This window comes from Pituophis catenifer, unplaced genomic scaffold (assembly GCF_029215685.1).
Source record: "Pituophis catenifer annectens isolate HBS135680 unplaced genomic scaffold, rPitCat1.0.hap2 SCAF_3, whole genome shotgun sequence".
Taxonomy (NCBI): Eukaryota; Metazoa; Chordata; class Lepidosauria; order Squamata; family Colubridae; genus Pituophis; species Pituophis catenifer.
The window spans coordinates 168646125-168670977 of record NW_027256883.1 but is presented as its reverse complement, the minus strand read 5'-3'; the positions used below and the strand labels follow the sequence as shown (position 1 = coordinate 168670977).

The window sequence follows — 24853 nt, the reverse complement described above, 5'->3', positions numbered from 1 at the left end:
CAAAAATAAGACAGGGTTTATTTTCTTTTGAACCCCAAAATAAGGGCTTGGCCTTATTATTGGGGGTCTTATTATTTTGGGGATCTTCATGGTTGCTGCTGTGTTGCGCTGCTGTGTTGCACTGCTCGTCAGCTGTTCGCCCAAGGCCATGCCCTCGTCCTCACGTCCCTGTGACCAGCTCTTTGGGAGCCTGCTCACAAGAGACCAGCCGCCCGGCACCTCCAGCCACTTGGTGCCCACCCAGCAGACAACCCCCCCTCCAGCCAGGCAGAGCGCCACTCACTGACCGAGCAGTATCCCAGGATCCTGATGTGTGCAAAGCCGGTGAGCACCAGGTCTCAAGATATCAAATGTCTTTAAATGAAGGATTTAAGAAAAATTATGGCTAGCATCTTTGTTTATGATTTCTGATACAATATTCACTACTTTCTGGAGCAATACCCACAAAACAAATCTAGTTAGCTATTAGTTACATGCCAAATTAGCTCACTATGGTGGGGGGGGGACTCTTGGCATCATGGTTAAAAAATGGATTGACTTACATAAAAATACAACGACTTTGAATGGATTCTGTACTTGGGAGTTGATTAATATAGTTTAAGTAGTTTATTTACAAAACAAGGATTATAGAAATAATTATTTTCATTATGCATTATTTTCATGGCTGCAATGTTGTATCATTTCCTGAGGGACTGCCAAACCCTCAGTTGGAACTTAACTCCCAACAACATATGTAAGACAGTTTAGTGTAAAAACTGTAAGTGCATTTTTGTACATATTGCCACGTTTGCTATTTTGGGATATATATATAAATGTAAACAAGTCAGGTAAAAGGCAGAAAGAAGTCATTTTACAATAAAAGGTAAAACTAAAGAATATAGTTTTATAGAGGTAAGAAGCATGATGAAAAATCTGTGAATGAAAGCAATCTAAGTCTTATTATTTTTTTTAAAAAAGCAAAAATATGTTTAGTCGACAAGAAAATCATTTTTCAAAAACCAGAGTGAAAGTGGGGGATGGGGAGAGAATGTAATGGTATGTGGGAATGACCTTGAAAGACAAGAGGAAAAGCCATAGATTGGGCAACTGTTATATAAAAATATCAGAGCCCACAGAAAGAAGGAAGGCATAATTCAGAAGGAATTTCTGTTTCTAGTTTTCCAGAAAGTAAAAGGAAAGAAGGGGAGAAATTCTTTCAGTCTTGCAAGATTCTATTAAATACATCTTATTAATAAAGGTAAAGCTAGAGTCCTGGTTGTGGTGCTTGTCTGGACTACCTTGTAGGGGGCTAACAGAGAAGCAGGAGGTAATTGCACCAACCGATTTACCCTTCAGCAAAACCTAAAATCTATTCCCAGAGAACACTGTTCACACTTCGATCACACACATAGTACACTGCTGATCATTTAATTCAAATCTTTAAGAAGAGATTGGATAACCATTTGTCTGAAGTGGTGTAGTGCTTCCTGCCTAAGCAGGGGGTTGGACTAGAAGACCTCCAAGGTCCCTTCCAACTCTGTTATTCTATTCTATAAAGTTATTCTTAGCTACATCTAGGAGATCAAAGGATCAGACATAGTAAGATGGTTCTGTTGTAATTATAATCTCCCCTCTATCAAATATCTGCCAAGGGCTATATGATCTATGAATGACTCAGAGAAGAAGGATATTTGGCTGGAATATATTAACACTGCAATACTTCATACTCTGTTAAGTATTATGTCCTAATTTTAGAGTATACACTTATTTATTTTATTTATCCTGCCCTTATTATTTGTATAACTAACTCAAAGCAGTGAACATATATATTACTCCTGCCTCCTGTTGAAGAAATGACTAACTGAATTCTGTGTGATTTTCTACTGAATAAGAACAAATATTTAAAGACAACCACCAAACAACAATGAGATCACCAGGTAGTCATTTGCCAGAGTTACAAGATCACAAAAGGGTTTTATCACTTTAGAGACTCCACCATTCCAACTGAAACTGAACTTCTATATGTATATTTGTATACATACAAATGTTATCTGCACCTCTATAACTGTCTGGTTTGGTTCTGCAACCCAACAAGACAGACACAGACTTCAGAGAACAATTAGAACTGTAGAAAAAACAATTGCTACCAACCTGCCTTCCATTGAGGACCTGTATACTGCACAAGTCAAAAAGAGGGCTGTGAAAATATTTACAGACCCCTCGCATCCTGAACATAAATTGTTTCAACTCCTACCCTCAAAATGATACTATAGAGCACTGCACACCAAAACAACTAGACACAAGAACAATTTTTTCCCAAACGCCATCACTCTTCTAAACAAATAACTCCCTCAACACTGTCAAACTAGTTAATAAGTCTGCATTACTATTAATCTTCTCATCGTTCCTATCACCCATCTCCTCCCACTTATGACTGTAACCTTGTTGCTGGTATCCTTAAGATTCATATTTACTGTTTCCCTATGACTATCATTAAGTGTTGTACCTTATGATTCTTGACGAATGTATCATTTATTTTATGTACTCCGAGAGTGTATGCACCAAGACAAATTCCTTGTGTGTCCAATCACACTTGGCCAATAAAGAATTCTATTCTATTCTATACAGTATTTTAGTCTTTTGACAAACATGAAGACTGGGGGCAGTACCAAAAAGCACAATCTCAGTCATTCTTCCTACTCCACAGATTCATATTGGATAAGATTACTAGTTGGCTCAGGTCAGCATCTCAAATCAGAGCCTTGATAGTACAGTGGTCTACGCACCCTGTTATTAACACAGCTGCCTGCAATTTACTGCTGGTTCGAATCTCTCCAAGGCTCAAGGTTGACTCAGCCTTCCATCCTTTCTAAGGAAGGTGAAATGAGGACCCAGTTTGTGGGGGCAATAAGCTGACTTTGTATAAATATACAAAAAGGATGAAGGCTATTGCTTAACGCATTGTAAGCCACCCTGAGTCTCCGGAGAAGGGCGGCATATAAATCAAATTAAAAAAAATAAATAATAAAAAATGGAAATGTAACAATTAGCATTTGAATTACATCTGGAAAAAACTAAGGACAACTAATGGAACTCGTGCAGTAGAGAAATCACATGGAAAGACTAGAAGTTCCTTGACACCACATGACCTACTGCGTTGTGGATCAATTGAAGTTTCCATGTAATCTTCAAGGGCAGCTCCATGTAAAATGCATTGCAACAGTTCAAACAAGAGGTGTTTAAGGCATGAGTAACTATGACCAACACCTCCTAGTCTAGGGAAAAACTATAACTGGCACAGTAGATGAAGATATGGCAAGATCACAATTAGTCACAGTTGCCAAATTATTTTCAAATAGATACATGAAACTATTGGGAAAAAGTCACCTGGAATTTTAACATTTGGTTTCATACCTGAGAGCTAGTTCTATTTGTTAATTATTGCCAAGGAAACTGCAAATTCTGAGCTTTTGTTTGGATGGAGGACTTTTCTCCACTTGCATGTAACAATAGCACAAGTATGCCCTAGCACTATCTTTTTCCTGCTGTGTTCCACAACTTTATCTTCATTTTGTCCCCAGCCTAAGAGTAAGAGAAACTTAAATCATTCCTTTCTGAATGCCCCATTGATCTATGATTATGACTTCTGGTTTAATGTATTACAATGTACTATACGATATACTACTGGTGAAGATTATTGGAAATCATTCCAGATGCCAATTTGTTTTTCAGCACAGTTTAAACTGGTGTTTCTTAAGTGGGCTGGAGACAGAATATATGTAAAATATTTAGCAAACCACCAGAAAAATGCATACAAATAAATGTGGACAAACATATGGACTATGTGAATATTACAAGAGTGGATATTACTAGAAACCTTTTTTTTTTTTGCTTCTTTTTAAGTAAGAAAAGATGAAGGGCTGGTATTTTACCAGGAGCAGGAAGCTGAGAAGGGGTAATAAACTCAGCAGTGAGCAAGTTTATACAGGGAGCATTGATGGCTTCTGGCTAATTTGGGCTCAGCAATAATTGGCGAAAGGTGTTGCCTTGAAGCTCCAAATTCACAACACATAGACAGCACCAAACTGAACATGTCTTTGATCTGCAGATGGTGAGGAGAAAGTGACAGAAATGCAGCTGGATTGGAAATGTTTGCATATGGAATGAATGTGTGGAACAGAGTTCATGAAGTGATAGCTACAAATGATTGCGACTTCACAGAAGTGAGGACAGTGACAGGTGCAATATGGCTTACTGTGACTTTAAAAAAATCTCTCTATATATATATCCTTTTGTCCATAATATTAACTATTCCTAGAACCCAAAGCGGGAAAATGGGTGGAATCTAAGTGGTAGTCTTTTCCCAATCTGCACTAGCTTTGAATTAAGAAAGGATTTAGACAACTAGCTTTTTTTCCTCAGTCTGTACAGACGTTTAGAGAACAATGGGGTTTATTTTCTTTGAAGGATCACAATTCTCACACTGCTTTATAATCATTGCTTATTAAACAGCCTATGAAAACTTTCCCAGTGATTACTGGAATCCATTGTGCATTCAGACTATGCTATCCTTGAAATTTTTTAAAAAAATAATCACTAGAGGAAAAATAATTGTGTTCATCATGATGAAATTTAAAAAGGGGGCATAGGAAGTCCATTCCTCAAGGGATGTGCTCTGATCAGTCACAGCTTTACAGTGCTGATTTTTTCCATATAGCTGAAGTTAAAACAAAGATGAACTGTTCCTCTTCTAAATGTCTGTGCTTTTAAGAGATCTGCAAAATAAAAAACTCTTGGCAACCACAACTTGCCAAGTTCAACTTCCTTAGTTGTGGATATGGGAAAGGGCTAGATGAAAATCTGACAAATTGTATATTATGTTTACATATCTTGTGATATGCTTCTAAATAGAACTATCAACAACTTTCCATCATGTTAGGGTGCATCATACAACAACTGCCTTGCTGAAACAAACCATCCGGATGGGAAACTGGGAATTCATCCATGTCACCTTCAGATCTATAATGGAAAAGAGATTTGGACATAAACAATCATGCCTGAAATATCTCTAATTGGCAAAGGAGTCACATTCCATTGTGATTCACATTGTAGGTGATCCTCGACTTACAATAGTTCTTTTAATGACTATTCAAAGTTATAAAAAGTGAAAAAAGTGACGTATGATCGTTTTTCACTCTTACGACCATTGCAGCATCCCCATGGTCATGTGATCCAAATTCAGATGCTTGGCAACTGACTCATATTTATGACAGTTGCAGTGTCCTGGGAGGGGTATCACCTGATCACCTTTTGCAACCTTCTTATAAGCCTAGTCAATGGGGAAACCAGATTCGTTTAACAACTGTGTTATTAACTTAGCAACTGCAGTGATTCATTTAAGAACTGTGACAAGAACAGTCGTAAAATGGGGCAAATTCACTTAACAAATGTTTCGCTTGGCAACAGAAATGTTGGACTCAATTATGATTGTAAATAGAGAACTACCTTATAGGATTCTTTATTTAGATGACATCATTATACATGACTCTAAGACACACAACGTAGTGCCTTTACATTTTGGCTTTCATTCCCATTAACTTTAGTCAGTTTGGCCAGTGACAAATTATTCTGTAATGAGAGTATTTTAAAAGAGAAGATACCAAGCTGCCTTTCCCTGATGAGACTTTATAGAGGAATTCTCAGTATGGGGCAGAGGGAATGAAAAAGCACCAGCCTTTCCAGAGGTAATAACCACTGTTACTGGCTCAAGAGGATGGGTGGTAAGTTAAATACATCAGATAGACTTCAGATAGAAGAAGATTGCAATAAAAGAAGGGGAAGACAATGGAAGATGGAGCAACAAGGAAGAGCAGCAAGTTAATAGCACAATTTTTTTTTGCCCATAAGCCAAATCATTCGTTTCATTTTTATTTCATTTTTTTGCTTGTCTAGACCATAGGATCTTCTTCTCTATAGCCCCCAGTTATCCTTTCGGTTCTGCTCTGGCAGTTTTCTCCTGGCTGGCTGCATCTTTTACTCCCTTAGTACATGAGAGACATGGTGAAACCTGAGCAATCATTTCTGTGCCTTTCTTTATATATGTAGTACATCTCCCTACCATGATTTACACGTGTGCTTTCTAAACTTAAATTATTTTGAGCAATTTTTTGCAATCCATGCTTAAAGATTGTTGCTGTGTTTAAAGACTACTGACTCTTTTTATATTCACCAAATAAGGAAAGGTGTTGACATGCTGAATTGACTAGTTACCATCTAGGCAATCCAAGGCACCTCACTTTCATTTCCCCCCTGTACAATGGGAAGAAACTGCCTTTAGCTTCAAAGGGATTTTGGTTAGGGGATGATTAGTATTAAGCACACCCATCTGACTGACTAATCTGCTCTGCACAGACCCATTCCTTGGTTGAGTTCATTCTTCAACAGACCCATAGTATCATTCTAGGCACTGAATGAATCCAATAAACCAGTCTTCTCCACACAAAACCAAACAAGCTAAAAGGAAAAAAAAAAAAACCTCCCTGAAGAAAAGCAAAGAGGTTTTTTTTTTTTTAAACTCCCTTTAAAAGCTCGCCCTTCAAGCCATCTCAGGACACAGAATCAGAGACAGGGCAACCAAATTCAAAAGAGTTTGCGATGGATGAGAAAAGGGAGCATCAGATATGGCCCGGGTAGGAAATGAGGATTGAGTTTTGCCATTCAGCAGCAAGCCCTTGAAACACTTCTGCACACACACATCAACATGCAAATCCTGGAGATGCGAGCAAGCTCTGCTGCCCTGACCTGTATAATGCACAAATAAAAAGAGGCCACTTTGCTCCCAAGCTCCCTTGGCCCATTTACCCTCATCCACCTCCCCAAAAGACAAAAGGTGCAGCTTAGTGATGCATGAAAAAAGGAACAAAAGGAAAAGGCCTCCTCCCCAGTCCTGCTTCTAAGCTCCCCAACTAGACAGATGGCAACAGTTGCCCCCACACCAGTTGCATGTGTCGCAGTGAACAAGCCTCTTTTATCCCCCAACAGGTCATAAATAAGAATGGTGCAGACAGGGATGGTGTGACGAGGGGGCAGGGAGGCAAGTCCGCTCCTGTTTCAAAGTCCAAAGGAAAATAATTCAAGCAAGCTCAGAGTGGCTTACGTGTGAGTCCATCTGTCTGGTTTGGAACTGATGACTTCTCCCATGTGCTTTTCAAATATATTGTTGTTGTTGTTGTTGTTGTTGTTGTTGTTGTTGTTGTTATATGTCAGAACTCATTTATGTACAAGTGACTGTTCATCAAGCTAAGATAATACTCCAAGCTTGCCTTCCCATTTATAATCTTTTAATTTTCTCAGCATGATGCCTAATATGACATTGCTTTTAATAACAATCTTAGCTTCCCCATGAAATTTCACCCCCTTTTAAAAGACGTTCTTATAGCTGGGTCAGTCTGATGGGAAGTTTTGTTCAACTATAATTATATTTGCAGTTGGGTTTCTGGTGATGTTTGAGTTAATAATTTGCTATTTTTTTTACTGCTGTATCCTAGTTTTGAGGTTTGATTAAAAAAAAATGCTGAGATGTATATATATACAATATTTAAAAACTTCTTAAGGACAGTTTGCAATAGAAAATTAGGAGCTGAAAATAATGGTAGTTTATGCAGTTCAGCCCAGACTAACAGTCCCAATTTTATATTTTCACATTCACCCTAACCAGATAACGAACAAAAGTTAATGTAAAATTAACAGCAGACAATCCCATTTGTGTTACTTAGAGATACATTCCACTGAATCCAATCACACTTACTCTATACATAGTTGGAAAATCAGGCTCACACACACAAACTAAGGGACCTAAACACGTGTCTTGTGTATGAGTATGAATGCATGACTATATGTTGAACTACAGCAGAGCCTACAAGATCCGCAAATGCACCGAGGCAAACACTAGACACTGCTTAGGCAAAGAACAGGAAAATGCCTGCCAATGGGCTTTGATGTTAAATATGAGACAACTGCTGAGCACAAGGAACGAGACAAAGCACAGCAAAAACAATGAGACAATATAGGTCAGCACAATGAGTGTTAGAAGCCTCTGCTTATCAGCTGTCCAATCTATAGCACTGCTTATTTAATACTGTATTGTTAATGCTCATAAATTAATTTCAAGACTCCTGCTTTCATGACACATGAAATGTATGCATATCAGCCTTCCACAAACTGCTGTCCTACCTCTTATCCCTCCAATTCAAAGCTAGCATAGCTGGAAATTATGGAAATTGGAATCTGACACATCCAGAAGGCACCAGGTAATGATGGCTTATCTTGAATTGAGGGGATAATAATGAAATAAGATCTATACTTTCCTGTATTTCAGGATAAATCATAAAAGATGTGTTTACCATTAAGTGTTACGTTCTGAGTTTGTATATCCAGGAAACCACTAACGGTTGCTAAGTCCTAGTGATGAGTTTGAAAACATATAAATAAAAATGCAGGTGCAAGAGCTCAACAATGTGGTCACTGTCATTATATAGACTTCTGAACTTCTCCAGCTTTTGAGATATTCTTGATGTAGGTTCCATTATCCTAGGGCCGTGATGGCGAACCTATGGCACATGTGCCACAGGTGGCACCTGGAGCCATATCAGTGGGCACGCGAGCTCAGCTGCGGCGCACATGCGTGCTGGCCAGCTGATTTTCAGGCCTTCTGAGCAACCTGGAAGTAGGGAAACAGGTTGTTTCCTGCCTCCGGAGGGGACCGGAAGTCGGCAAATGGGCCATTTCTGGCCTCCAGAGGGCCACCGGGGGGAGAGGCCGTTTTTGCCCTCCCCAGGCTCCTAGAAAGGCTCTGGAGCCTGGGGAGAACAAAAAACAGACCTACCAGGCCTACCATGCCATCACGTGTCAAAAGCGGGGGGAGCACAGGGGAGTCGTGCGCACCTGCGTGGGGGTGGGGCATATAGAATGGATGTGGGCACGCATGTGAGTGACCCACCCGCACTCCCCCCTCTTTTGACACGCGATAGCAAAAAGATTAGCCATCGCTGTCCTAGGGGCACAACTACTAGTAGTCTTGGGTGGGAGTGATAGAGATAATAATCGGAGAAACACATAGATAAACTAGTTGGGGAAAGATTTCATACAATCTGGGACAAGGATAAAAATATTTAGATACTTACCTGAGAACCCCGACACTTCTAAGCCCATTTTAATTTAACAATAAAAAGTTTAGTTATACAGTTTGATGTTATAAGATTTAAATTTCCTAACTTAAATTATATATTTTATAATCTCTGCCACCTAAACTGAAAATATTCTGTTCAGTCTCCTTTGAGGCCTTTGAGAGAGGTGATCCACGCATCCACACTTGGTATTAGTCATATGATGCCTCCCTATAACCTCTATTTGAACCAGTTGAAAGTCAACATCACATCTACCTATTGGTAGAATAGTGTATTGGCTCCACTTTTTTCTGCACTGCTTTGTTTGAAACTAAAATAAAGGAAGCCTGGCCTGAGGCTCATTATGTAATTAGAGCATGGGTCAAAACCCTGACAATGTTTTTGCCAATTTTGGAGAAATTTGCAGGCAGTTTGAGCTCATGGAAATCCTTCCCTGATATCAGGATCCCTATTTGGAAACCAGATTGGAGTGCAAATTAGCACATTTGCAATTCTTGAAAGCAACCATATCTTTTCTCCTGAATTTCTCTGCTCTGTAATGCTGCCACCTGACCTCAGGACAAAATGTGGCCCCTTTAATGAGCTTCATAGAGGTGTGCCTGCATGCTTTAATGTATATTGTGGATTTGAATCTGGTAATCTGAGGATATTTATTGCTACCCTAAAACTACTTATCAAGAGGCAAATGAGAACTTATGGCCAACTAGAAAGGAGCCTGTTTTAGTACTGAATATGAAAAGAAGGCAAAGAGTTGACTTCCCTCTCCACAATAAATTCTCTGATATTATGAGTTGCACTAGAATCTGATGAAAAGGAGAATCTACTAATTATATGAGATTCAATAATCAACTCATTTTCTCTCTGGGTATCCCTAATCTCCAGATAAGTCAAGTAAATTCTGGGTCAATAATAGAGCCCTAAGTGTTCCAGCACTCAGAAGTGGGATGGGTGCATACATGCACATGCAGTAATACACAATAAAAAGTGTCAAGCATCAGAATTGCGGGCCCCACTGTGACCTTGTACTGCAAAAGTTTTATGGATTGTTGTTTTCCTTCAGTAATAAAAATAAAGGCATTCTAATATGGTTCTTCAGTGTTGTCTTCTTCAGTGTTATTTAAACTGATACACTGGGGGAAATACTCATTCCAAAATCATAATTTAGCTACCACTGATGGGAGGATAATTTATGAAATCCATAAATTTCAGGCATGTAAAATAATTGTCATTGGATATTTGAATGATTTTTGATACATTGTTATCCCCCACCCCCCCAATGAGTGGGAAAGGAAGCACTGAAGCCATGTTGTGAATTAAATACTTCCCCCTCCCTAGTAGGTTTCAAGCAGGCAGGTGTTGAAACTGTGCTCTAGGCCACAGACTGATTTCCCCAGATACAAGAGTTGAATGCTTTGCTCAGACGGTTGTCTGACTGGTCTTAATGCAGCCCAGAGTTACTCCTCCTCCTCCCTCTCCCCCTCCCAACTCTCTTCATCGGAAAACAAAGCAAATGCAGGAAACATCTGGAGGCCAGCTCTGACTGAATGGAACATGCCACTCGAAAGAAAGCCTCTTCAGCTGGTTTCTCTCTCTTTCTGCACCAGCTGCTTAAAAATACAAGCTGAATCATTCATCAGTGCCCCACTCCAGGGCCATGAAATGTTTGCCTCTGATATGATTACCAGCTCAGACGTGCTTTCCAGGACTCTAATGCGCTCTCTTATGGGAATGATAGCAAGCCAAACACATGCAGCTGTAGTCAAAACAATTGGTCTGGCATTACCAGGTTTCCCCAACCTGAAATTCAGTAATAACAGAATATGCACATAAGTGATTGAAAATATGGAGGTGAAATTATTTCTACAGTGGTCTGATTCTCTGTTTTAATTAACTAGTATCCAAAACCCTATTTAGAGATTCAAATGTAATGCTATCTTGATACATAAACTGGTACAGTTATACCTCTTTGGTACAGAGAGCTGAAATATCTGCAGAGTCAATATCATAAAATCCTACATATAAAGAGTCTGTCTATGCAAACCTTTACAATGGATACATGTATAACAGTCAATAGGGCTGGGCATATATGATATCTGGACCATTGGCCTTGTTTCATACCCATCTGTGAATTAATACAACCCAAAATTCACAAAGAAAACCATACTGAATGTAAGTCATTTCCTCTATCGTACCATCTGTTGACCCAATACCTAGCATTCCATAGAAATGTACAATAGAAATATGATAGGATGACCCATCTATTTATTATTTCTGAAACAAAAGAATTTCATACATATCTAATCATGAAAGTTTTTTCATTGAAAAGTCTGCTTAACCACATATTGATATGAACTATATAGAAATATAAACAATATAACACAGAGAATCATGGATATCTACAGGAAGGAAGGAATGAAATGTAGATATTGTTCCACAAACTCCTATCTTTATGTCCCTCATACAACATTGCAATATAAATAGAACCTATTCTCTGAAACCCTTGAAGGACAGGACAAGAAGCAACAGATGGAAACTGTTATGAAGGAAAGATTCAAGAAATAAAGAGATATTTCCTGACAGTGAGAACAATTAATCAGTGGAATCACTGGAGGTTTTTAAGAAGAGATTGGTCAGTAATTAGTCTGAAATGGTACAAGGTCTCCTGCTTGAGCAGGAGATTGGACTAGAAGACTGCCAAGGTCCCTTCCAAATTCTATTCTATTCTATTCTATTCTATTCTATTCTATTCTATTCTATTCTATTCTATTCTATTCTATTCTATTCCATTCCATTCCATTCCATTCCATTCCACTCCACTCCACTCCACTCCACTCCACTCCACTCCACTCCACTCCATTCTATAAAAGCTATAATATACTGCTCAAAAAAAATAAAGGGAACACAAGCAGAAGACATCCGAGATCTGAATGAATGAAATAGCCTTATTAAATACTTTGTTCTGTACATACAGTATTTTATACACTGCTCAAACAACTAAAGGGAACACAAAACTACTGTATGTAACGAACAAAGTATTTAATAAGGCTATTTCATTCATTCAGATCTCGGATGTCTTCTGCTTGTTTTCCCTTTATTTTTTTTGAGCAGTGTAGATTTAAGGAGCTTTCTAATGGGTAACCATGTTGATCTCTTGCAGCAACCAGAAAAAAAAATCTTTTGCATCTTAAAATTTAAGGCAGTAGTTGTAATGTAAACTTGTGAGGATTACAACCCACTAGTTGTAATGACATAAGTTTATTTGCAGATTTAAGAAGAGGCATTATAACCAGTCTACGCTCTCACTGTTATGATCATTAACTCTCAAATACAAATTCTCTGGGGAAGCTCCCATACATAGATTAAATTCACATACTGCATTAAATCATGATTGTTGCAACCAAGGCTTGTTAAATAACCCATAAGATTGGCTAATACACACTACATCAATCCTTAACAGAGCATAAACCGTGCTAAAATAGAGTAAACAAACTATATTTTATGAAGTGAATTTTCACAGTCATTTTAAATAATAGAATATATGACTGTCAATAGCTTGTGAATGTTACAGATTTGCTTGAAGAAATGATTTGTTCTGTCATGAGACTTTGCCTGTAAATTTCATTCAGTCTAAAGAAAACAAGAATAGGGGGAAAAATGAAAAGAAATGCCTGGCTTTTCATTTTCCTGTGGAGCATGTTTTCCTAACTATTTCAGGCATTCAGTCTGGACTACTTCCAGGATGACCAAAATCACATAAAGGATCAGGATTTGCTGAGATGCATTCTATGGTATACATAGCTCTAGTAGATTTCCAGGTAAAGCAAACCTACACCTGTATTTTTCATTTCCAGCTGAAAGCAAGACTGAAAATCATTCTGCATGTGACAAAATAAGAGAAAATCTTTATTTTACAAATAAATTTTAACCTACATTTTATAAAAATATCAAAATCATGACTGAAAATGGGTTTGAAAGTAAGATAATCTCTTATTAACAGGGCCATCATTATTTCTCACAAATTTCTTTGCATACAGTTTCACTGTTTGATTAGTAAGAGCTGATAATAAGGACCTACAGATGCTGCTGTACAAGTACACTGGTCAGAAGTACACTGGTGACTTGTTCCACCCAACCACGTCCTATTTTACTCCTCCTTTCTTGACTCATCTGGGATTTCTGCTACTTACAGATTATGTGGGTGTCTTTACAAAACTAGGCGCCACCCTGTATAATTTAAACTTTGAAGTGTGTTTTTGTAAGGGCCATTTTCTCTCTATCCCACAGATATAAATTCAAACATATATAATCTAAGTGGACTGCGGTGTAGTGTTGTATGGGTGGAGAAGGTTCCTGGAATAGATAAGGATGTGAGAGTCACATGCATCTATATTCTTTATGAATTTAGGAGGCTATAAAGCAGCTCACTACAATAATTCTGTCCCCAGCATTTATTCATTCAGTCCATGTCACATGTTGAAAGACTACGTGAGGGACAAGCTGTTGTACTGCACAGCCTTGTCCTCCTTGCCCCACTGAGTCATGCACTGGCAACATTCCCAGTGGCTATTTGAACAGTCTTTCATAAAGAACTGCCACTATGCATACAGTATCAGGGGTAAACATGTCCACCCTCATATTGGATGACTAAGAAGGGGAGGAACCACTCATCATCAATTGACACAAAATGAGATATATTTTTTTCCTGTTGTGTATATGAATAATTTCTCACACTCCCTGAGCAGTTTCCTAAAATAAGTGATTACTCTGCAATGTATCTTTGACCCCACTTGTTATCTGCTGGCATGATATTTCACCAAAAATGGTGAATTCTTGTATCTCACAGGATTGAACAACATATTGGAGAGAAAGAAAAATGGAATAAGGAAGTAAAGAAAAACTAAAAAGTTGGCTCATAAACTTGACAATTACACATTGCTCTAAATTCTAGAATATAAGCATTCTTACTTTTGGGACTATTAAGTTATTATGGAAACTGGGTTTTTTCCAGAATACAAGCACAGATTAAGAAGGTAATTGCTTTTTTCTGGTTGCTTGCATTGTTCATTTCCATAAAGCAATTCTTTAAACAGACATTTATGTGTGTGTGTCTTCTCCTTCCAAGAAACTCAAACATGTGATGTACATGTGATGTACATTTACCATGCTTTATAAATGCCTCTTGGTAATAGAAATATTTACCCATGTATCCCAGTAATTATTTTGTTATCAGTATAGACCAATCATAATCATACTAAACAATTATATGCGTCAAAAAAGACAATTAGAGGCATAGGCAGTGACACCGTGGTGTGATAACTATTGTAGAACATACCAGGATGCCTGAAAGAGCAGAAATGCTCCTACAGCATTTTCTTAGTTATGTAAAAACAAGTAAACACAAGTCCACTGGCTTCCTGAAATAAGAATGAGATGAGATGAAATTCTTTGTCTGGTATGTCTTATGAAAGAAGAGGATATGCACCAAATATTGACCAGGTGGAAAAACAGATCAGCCATCAAAATTAGTGAATCAAGTAGAAATTGAATTGGGCATCTGATCTAGAGCTTAATTGAATCTTAAACTGCTTGCCTGGCATTGAATAATAGAAAAGAGCCCCAGAAGACAGCTCAGCATATGAAGCCATTAATTTCCTCACATAGATGGGGACAGAGATACAGGATGCAGCCTATACCTTATTAAGTCAACTGGAAACTCCTCCTGAATTACTGGCTTTAGATTACATTCACATAAATTATCTCTAAGTACATATCAGCAGTAGACAGCTCATGACCTCTTGGATCATCTCTTCAGAGATATTTTCTTACCTACAACTCACAGCACCTCTCACACACACCTTCACCCCCTTTGCACACATTCCCCAACTCACATGATGCTCTTGCACACACCCTTGCACCATCCCCAACCATGCAGTGCCTCTTGTACACCCACAGGGACCTTATCTGAACAACATGCTGCCTGTTGTGCACCTCTTGTACCCTCACACTCCTCCCTGAACCCACATGGTACCTACTCTACACTCCTTTGCACTTCCATGTACTATCTCTGATCCATACAGTTCCTTGAGCACCCCTGAGCACTCTCACTGTTCAACACAGCACTTCTCTCACACCCCCTGCCATTCCATATCTGGCAGCAGCTACTTACTGCTTGCCAGCCTGGGACTTTCTACTCCTGCTGGTTTCCCCAATGATTTTCCTGGTGGAAAGCTGGCAGGTAGTTGGAAATGATCATGTGACCACAGCTGACCACAGCAATGCAGCAGCACTGAAGTGGCTACAACTTTGCTAAATTTTAATCACATGTGTGCAATGGGACCCAAATTTTGCCCACATTTTGTAAATTAACCCACTTGCTCTTTTCTTGTTCTATAACATACTGTTTCATCCATTTGAAGGTTACAATCAGACAGACACAAGAGTTTTAGTAGTAGATAAATACTATCTATGATGGACTTTAGACTCAGAACCATAGTGTAGAAAAAAGAGCTGGACATAAAGCTTTTGTCAATTTGGGATACTCAACTACATAGGACACTGTTTTCATCAATTCAGGATAGGGTTATAAGGTACTCAAATAGCAATAACATTTTGCAGACCAAAATCCCCTTAACACTGCTAATGGACTCTCAAAGGTCCATCTATCTATAAAAATCATATACAAGCATGATAAATGTTGATACAGCAGAATGTTAGTAAATTGAGGGAATCATGTTAAATGCTGCGTAAAAACTACTGTATGAGCATAAAACTGCAATTTTTAATAGCCTTGTTCACTAGTGACTCCAGATAAATCATGGTGAATCATTCTGTCAACTGAGTTTGTTCACCCAAACATTTCTATCAGGTGGAAGTTCTTGGTCAATTTAAATAAAGCTTTGACAACTACGGGACTATTGATAATCAACCATTATTAAAAAACAGTCCTATTTCATAAGTCTGTAAAGATTTTTAGCATCCAGGTCATGGTTGTCCCAAAGGTGCTTTTTCAGGAGGCAACTGGACTTTCTGGTTTGGTTTGGTTTTTTGTTTTTTCTTTGAAGACATTTTGCTTCTCATCCAAGAATCTCATTCTTCAAAGAAAAAACAAGGAAGTCTAGTTGCCTCCTGAAAAAGCACCTTTGGGAGTCGGGATCCTATTTCATAAATTAAGGAGAAGGATTCAAACTAGGGTCTGATATGGAATTGTTAAAAAGTTGACCTATTTTTTGAGTATTTTATTCTAAACTCTTGAATATGAGCATTTCAAACAAGCAATGATAAACCTGTAAAATTTGTAAATGAATATAAATACATTATCTACTTCATATATTTCAAGATTGTTTTTCCCAAAGTTGTGCTTCAATGAGAGATGCAAATTATGTGCTCTGTTGTGAAGCTTCAGTTGCACGATTATAAACTGCCACCCAAAAATGTATTATCGTGCAGGACCAAAATAAGTCAGTACAGTAATGTAATTGGATCTTATGAAAGCAGAGTTGTTTGAATAAATTAATACATATTATTATGTTGCAAACAGATATATTTGCATGATTTCTTCATAATGATTTACCAATCATTTATCACAAACCCACCTGGACTTTGTACAGATATTACTGCAATGGTCACTTTATGTAGCCTCTTCAGTATGATTGCTATGATATCTATGATATCTAAAAAGCAGATAGGACTTCTGCAGGGGGAACCTGAACCAGTAGTCTAAGACTGGTTATGTTGTAAGGACTATGGGTAAGCTGCTTTGGCATGGAGGTTAAGATGTTGGACTGATACCAGGAGATTTCATTTCATGTCAACCATAAAAACTCATGCTGATATGTTTAGCTAGTCACATTCTTTTAGCTAGAACTACTCACAGGATTGTTGTTGTGGGGAGAAACTGGAAACTGGAAGAAGAAAATATTATGTATCTTGAACAAAAAAGTGGGATACAAATCTAATATGGCACATAATCAAATTGAGTTTTTTTTTTTTTTAATTTATATGCCACCCTTCTCCGGAGACTCAGGGAGGCTTACAATGCGTTAAGCAATAGCCTTCATACTTTTGTATATTTATACAAAGTCAGCTTATTGCCCCCACAATCTGGGTCCTCATTTCACCTACCTTTGAAAGGATGGAAGGCTGAGTTAACCTTGAGACTGGTGAGATTTGAACTTGCAGTAATTGCAAGCAGCAGATGTTAATAACAGTGCTTTAGTCCACTGTACTACAGGCTCTTCTCCTGGACCTGAAAGCATATGTTGAAAGCAGCAGTGATAAATGGAGACGAATGCTTATTTACAAAATACTAGATTAAACTCTGTAATAAAAGTACAAATATCAAATATTTTATTTTCATGCTTGTCTTTGGCAGTCGTAATCTTGTATAAGATTACGACTGCCAAAGGCACTTACGACTTGTATAAGGCACTGTACTAAGTCTTACAGGCCAGATATGGTTTTTTTATTTTTATGTGCCAGATCCTATTAATCTGCAGAAAAGGATGCATAATATATTGGCTGAAACAAATTTAGTAATATGTAAGTGGAAATCTACTGAAATGTGTGTTTTAAAGTAATTGATGGCAAATTTACAACCCATGGATTTTAACAGGTCTTATTTAAAGTATGAATTCAGATAAAAATGAAGTCTCTTGTTAAAATACAGGAAAATACTTTTAAGTTCTTTTGATTATTTGCAAATCTGTAAAGTAAAGTAAATTTTACTTTAGTCATATTTAACCTTTCTTCATCTCTTTTGTTTATATATGTGCATGTATTTTATCAGTTGTAGTTTCTGCCTCTATCCATCATTTTAACTGTATATTTTAAAGGTTACAGCCTATGGGTTAAACTAACAAAAGTCATTAGTTACTACTACTATTCTATTCTTAGAATGCTATTCCTAAAGAATAGTTCTCTAAGGCTTTCCTTAACTAGTTATTTGAAATTGCAGTCTTGGCAAGAAAGTCAGCATAATGATGGGAAAAATAGAATTACAGTAGACATCCAGCTGTTATTTCCATGACAACTGATGAAAGGAATGTGGATTGTATATATTTTTTTAAAAAAGTTTCTTTTGTACTTTCAAACTATCAAAATACAACCTTGAGTTTTGCATCTATATGTAGATAAGTATTTATATGTAAAAGATGAAAAACAAAGGTAAGAGCAGGTAAGCAACAAAGGTAAGAGCAAATAAGTGAGCCTCTAAGGAATTATTTAAGATTTTAAATGGAAACAGTAACAGCACACATATATCCTTGCAGATAATGTACGTATCTAAAATAACTATTGTATAAAAGATCATGTCTAAGGCAATTTTCAGTGTATTTTGGAGGAGGGGGGAAATGCCACTTTCTGCTTCCACTGTTTTGCACGTATGTGTAGTCCTACAGGACTGTCTATGTACTGGCATCACAACTATGTTTTCTTTCTATCAGGGACTTGCAGATCTTCTGCAGTCCTAACAGAATACAGTCTATTAGTCAATCTTATCATCCAACATATTTTGGGCTAGTTAGCTGTTTACCAGCTACTTTTTTCCATCTCAAATTATTATGCATGTGTACATGAAGTTAATTACAATTGTCATGCTCTACAAATGAATCTGAAGTTTCTGTTTGGGGTTTTGTGTGCACCGAAAATAGATTTTTTTATTCAGATTTCATTCACACACTTTAAGCTATGATGTTTTAAATATGGTTAAAGTCAGTGTCAGTATTGTATACAAGCAAAATAATTTTGGGGTGGGGTCAATTCCTGATCTATACTCTTTTTTGTTTTAGCTCCTGTTGTCTTTACTTCTCTATATTATTTGGTGTACTGGAAGGGACAAAAAAGAAAACCAGGAATGTGGTAGGAAATCATAAAACTTCCACTCACACATCATGCTATGCCACAACTATGATCAATAAGTGAACTACAAATAATGGTGTTAAATTGTGGAAAGGGGTCCTAAATGAAAATAAAGTAATACAAAGAATAAAATAAATGTTATAGATGCACCAAATACATTTCTGAAAGTAATCTCATTTTTTAGGTTCAAACTAACTGTAAAGAAATTCTAGGAGTCACATTTTGCAGTTGCAAACAACTTGAAACCCAAGGCAGTTATGTGTATTTCAACTATTCCCAAACAATTGTGTAGTAAATAGACATATGTCCTAAATACATACATACACACACGCACATTCTTTAAAAACTTTCAGGAATACTCCTACAGTGCTTGGGACATCAACTGAGGACCACAAAATGTCACAAACTTCCATCAAAGCCAGAGAGAAAGATGGCCTTAATTTACACAATACTCCATGTCTTTGCTTTCTCAACACCCAGTAAACAAGGGCCAGCAACTTGAGTTAGCCAATTTCATTTCCACTGGTCTCTCTAGAAGGTAAAGCAAAACATCAGACTGAGGAAAAGAAAAACACACACAAAACCCTATCAAATTTGCTAGTTTGTAGGAGGTAGAATTTTGTGTTTTCCTTTTTTATTTCTCAGTCTGAGAAAGAAATGTAATGATTCGTCTGCTTTGACTCTTCTTGCTTCCACATAGAGACAGTTGCTTTCCCATCATGTTATTCTTTAAGAACCGAACAAGTAGGACCTCATTTTACAAAGAATGAGCCAATCCCTTTGATCTTTTCAACAATGTATTTAAATTGCTACATTTTTATTAAAGTATCAAAAGTGTACATTTCTCAATATATCTGTACATTTTGCATATAAAAACACCATTGTACAACAAACATCCCTCCCCCACACAATAGCTTACAAATGTGGTATTATTTTCACCAGTTATGAAACTAGGTCCCGCTCAACAGTCCAGCTCAAGTTTTGCAAACATCTTTGAAAAGAGGCAGAAAAGACACACACTCACAACCCATAGGCAGTTTCTAGTACACAGTTCTTCAGCACTAGTTGTATCAGACTTAGAATCCGAAGGCAACAAAGAGCACACATCAATTCACAGCTTTTACATGCACAAGTTACACAACAGATTGTGTCTAAATTTGGTTGTCTTAATGTGGGGGGGGAAAACCCTTAATACTAGATTCAATGCCAAGTGTAACACATGGTATTTGGTAACCTTTTCTGTTTCTCTATTAATTCTTCAAGGATAGTAGGAAAGAAAAACAAAAGAGATGGAATAACAGTTTGGTTTTTACAGAACACTTCGGTGGTAATGAAAGACTAAGGGGTACCATCAATATACCTGTAATCAGAGTTGCTTTCAGCACACCAACCCAATTACTGGCATCTAAATAGTGGCAAGGAGCACAGCAAAACAAACATTTGTTTCAAGCTATCTTACAGTTCCCACTTCTATTGGGTTTTACAATATTAGAGAAGGAACATAGGCAGACTTTGAACAGCAATTTGTCTTGAGAGGGGAAAGCTACAGTGCAGAAAATGTTCCCCTTTGTGCCACCAAATATTGCACAAGTCTGCTAACGGAGTGGCAGCACTATTTTTTTTTTTAAGCTTTTTTAGCTCATAGGGGACTTTAGTGCTTTACAACCTTTGTAATAACTGAACATAAGCTCTGGCCTACATACAAGAGCTTTACATAATAAATTGGAAAAAATCAGATGGACAATTGTAGCGGCTAACATTTCAATGTTGGAAAATTGGGGGTACAACTAAGTGTCTCTATGCAACCATTGAAATGAAGTAAAATTTCACAAGGTGACTAACCATGTCCCTTGTAGAACTCTCTATTTATCTTAATAGGAGTTGCTCAGGAAGAGAACACCCCAGCAAATTCATGCCTTTTCAAAAAGTAAAAGTAAAAAGGGATTGTAATGTGTTCTTTTTAGAAAAAGCAAAAATCTTCACACCCCATGAAAGATATGCCATTGTAGATTTTAGATTGCCTACTCTAACCTCTGACTATTCAAGGATATTTTTGGAATTATTTGAGCAGTTTTCAGGAGAAAAATAGTCATTTTGCAAATAGGAAATAACTCTTCATCTGGGTGCCCAAATTTTAGGATTCTTATTGCACAGTATCTGATAACTCAATTCAAACAGGCCAGGGAAGAGCTCTGGAGAAGCAAATAAAGAAAACCAAGCCAATTATGTGTTCTGAAGACTTAAAAAAAAGTTAAGTGCCGTGGTTTTGTAATTACTTCTCCACAATTATTGGCAGCATTGTCAGGAATTTTACAAGATTGTATTAAAGGCAGTGGAATAGACAAAACTGTGGTGAAATCATGCTTTCAGTAGATATAGTTCATAGTGGCCTGGCCATTGAACCTTTGTTGAAAAGGAGTTAACTGTTAAAAGTAACTAGCCAGCCAGTTACAGATCATATCCTAGAACCTTTTAATCAACAAAATTCCATATACAGAAACCACACGTTCAGGCACCAATAGGGATTTTACATGAGCATGAAATTTAGGATCAAGTGCAGAAAGAAATTGGGTTTTTGTGCAAAATTATGGGCAGATTTTTAGCAACCCATCACCCACTGGACAAAAAAGAAAGTTGCTGTTGTGACTGGGTATCTAAATAGAATGTTTATGCCATAAAAAGACAAAACTGTTGCTGAAAATTGGAACATGATATAAAGTTGGTGATGTAGTGGCTTGTCAGTATAACCAATTGAAAAGGAACATTTTATGGAAAAAAGCGCCACGGCTAGAATGAAGTCATACCATTGTGATCCACCTCCACAGTTCTGCACTTACTACCATCCTGACCTGTAGATTCACAGTTGTAGTAGCATTTACCCCATCATTTCTCACTGTTTAAAAGTGCTAAGCCCTGCCCAGCCCCTGTACTTTTATTTTTAACCCTGCATTTCCCAAACAGGCAGGTCAACATTCCAGAATTGTCAATCCAATGCTAATTAGGTAGATATTGGCTTTTTTTTTTAATAAACTTGCAAGCCTGCAGACAGCTTTTAAAAGGCACCTTTGCACCACTCGACAAAAGAGTAGTACCTGCTACTAAATTTCAATTTGGATTTCCTTTTTTTAAAAAAAAAATATAAATAGCTCTTCATTTTCTAAAAAAATACATCCTCAAGTTGAGGTATACAGTAGCCCATGTCTTGGCAAAGTAAGGATAAGGAGTGCTTAGCTGGAGACGGTCATCATGTAGCTTTTGGAAGGGCTAGTGCGCCCCAGCATCATTTGATTTTTGCAGGTGAGCATCCCGTAGGAGCTCACAGGTGCCGCCGATGCTTCATACAGAACGCAGATGGAACCATCCTCCCCTATTCGGTAAGATACTTCATAAGGGTCTACCCAGAGTGTGAGCTCACTGGGCAAGAGCTGGTAGAGTTGCTGAAGGCTGAGTCCAATCTGGCGAGCTGCTTTGCTGATGATAGGGTCCATTTTATGGTTGATACGGATGCAGCGGTAGCCAGACCCTTTGAACGGTTTCTCAGGGAACCAGTGATGTTTGTAATGCTCTGCAAAGGAACAAGAAAAATATCACAAATGGTAAGAGATCACTGGAGATAAAGGACAAACAAAAAATAGAATACATTTTAGAATGTATTCTACATTCTACATAAAGAAACATTCAACTAAAATTGGTGGCATCTTTTAAAAAGTAGAGGCTTCCATCATGAGTTTTGGGTCTGATCTAATCAAATTCTCATTTTTTTTCCAAGCAATATATTAAAGTTCTAGAATTGGAAAATCATAAGGATGGAAGGAATCTTAGAGTTCATCTGGTAGAATCCTTTACAATGTAGGATGCACTGGGATATCTCTGATAGATGACCCAGTCTCTGATCTCCAGGTCCCTCTTTCTTTTATAGAATGACAGCACAATGAAGAGTTAAATTGTTGGTTGAGAAAAAAAAGCCATTTCCAATAAGAACTGTAAAATAATCCCTACACAACAAACAAATAAAAGCAATTTATCTAAACCATGGCAATAAAAAGCCTTTTTAACTCAAATAACAAAAACTCCAAAGCCTGGGGGGAGTCCAAAAGGTTTAAATTAAATGCATTATCCATAGCATTTCAGTAATTACTGAAATCTCCTTAGCAGACAATGCAATTAGTATATAGCCAGAGCAACCTCCTCCACACTTCAAGTATATAGCTCTATCCCATAATAAATGTGGTTATAAAGCCTTTCTGAGTATATTTTATACTTAATAGCACACTAGTGTAACCAGATGAAGAGAGCCCTGTAACCTGAAACTAGTTGCAATCTTAAGTAGCATGCCTGAAATTCTGCACTTTTTCCCTGACATGGAAGTCAGGCCTGGTGAACGCAATTGTGCTTTTAAAGGGGCTGTGGGGGAACCCTTCAGATATGATTTAAGATTAGAGCAGTAATAATAATTCCATTCTTATTCCAGGGCTTCAAATATTTTTCTCCCTTTTGTTTTGCTGAGACTGATGTCTCTGCAAAGTCGCTTCCCAATGAATTATGAAAGCTAGTTTCCTTGTTCTATCTAGTTTGATCTAGTAAAATCTAGTTTCCTTGGTCACCAGAACAAAGGACACTTTTTTCCAGCATATTTTAGGACACAATTTTTCAATCCCAGGGCTGCAGTGCAGCAATCCCCAATGTGGTGCCTCTAGAAGCACTGGATTATAGCTTATTCTCATAATGTTGGGCAAAAACAGATTTGTAAAAGCAGATTATAGTTGCGGAGTGAGGGAATTTGTCACTAATCTGGGTTAGGCATATGTTTGCTATCCAGGAGTAGCTATTACAGGAAAATATATTCTAAAGAATGTATTTTTTTAAAAAAAAATCTCCAATTAAAGGACATACTACAAATAAAGGACAGGCAAATACTGAATGCTGAAAGTAAGTATTTTGTGTGATAGAAAATTCACAGATGAGACTAATTAAACTAAAGATGGGAAGAAAGTAAAGAAGAAAGAAGAAAATAAACGGTCCGGTGAATATCCCACTTTTTTTTTAGGGACAGAAAAGTTAAGCTTGATTCCCCAGACTTGGTCAAAGATCGCTAGGATACACTTCAAGGAGGCGCCGTCTCTCACCTGTAAGCGCCTCTTCAAGAGCCTCACTGAAAACCTGAAGTTGCTGTTCACTAACGCAGCCGCGGGTGCGGAATAAGCTGGACACAAAGCCTACGGCGGCGGCGATCTCCGGTACCATATCCGCCCGGCTGTTGTTAACGTAGCTTCCATTCCAGCGCTGGCTTTGGCTCATGTCTGGCTTCGTATAAAGTTAGCTCGGTGCCCTGAAGGCTCCGCAGTGCTTAGAGAAAGGGGACAAACACCGAAACGATGAAGTAATTGGCCGGTCCGGCAGTTCGTGGCTGACCCGGCTGCGGTAGAAGCGACTGCTTAACGATGGGTTTTGAGAAGGCTTCTCTCACGTCCGCCACTCGCCTTCCATTTGACACGCTCCTACTACAAACAGGACTCTTAATAATCTTGGAAAGTGCAGCCGTCACTAGATGGCTCGCTTCTGATTGGCTGAGCTTTCCTTGATATGCTAATAGTAGGTGACCTCAGCAGGGTGGAAGTAGTGACGCGAGTACTGGGAAAGTCACGCCTTGAGAACATGGTCAAAGCAGCTGGAGGGGGGAAGGGAAGGAAAAATCGCCTGGTTTGGGGCTATTAATAGGGCTTTGCCTAGCAGGGGAGAAATTGTATCTTGTCAGAAGCGCCCTAGTTTAATAGTTCGACAAATAATTACTGCAGCTACTTATTATCAAAAGACCACAGGGAAATCAGGACTTT

At 37.9% G+C, this 24853-nt stretch overlaps 1 protein-coding gene across 3 annotated transcripts in view; it reads right to left on the bottom strand.

The window, feature by feature from the left end:
• BTG2 (BTG anti-proliferation factor 2) overlaps positions 1–24500 on the bottom strand; it is a 28788-nt gene extending 4288 nt beyond the window's left edge. The window contains exons 1-4 of one of the 3 annotated variants that reach the window (XM_070941521.1): positions 24146–24500; positions 22435–22584; positions 17286–17409; positions 17036–17065 (exon numbers count right to left, since the gene is read on the bottom strand). In XM_070941521.1, coding sequence (XP_070797622.1) covers positions 17309–17409; positions 22435–22584; positions 24146–24317 — 423 coding nt within the window. In that variant the 5' untranslated portion in view covers positions 24318–24500 and the 3' untranslated portion in view covers positions 17036–17065; positions 17286–17308. Of the gene's footprint in view, positions 1–17035; positions 17066–17285; positions 17410–19798; positions 22585–24145 lie in introns of those variants that run through there. The other 2 variants (XM_070941522.1, XM_070941520.1) reach the window with 2 other exon arrangements.
• Between the last annotated feature and the right edge of the window lie 353 nt (positions 24501–24853).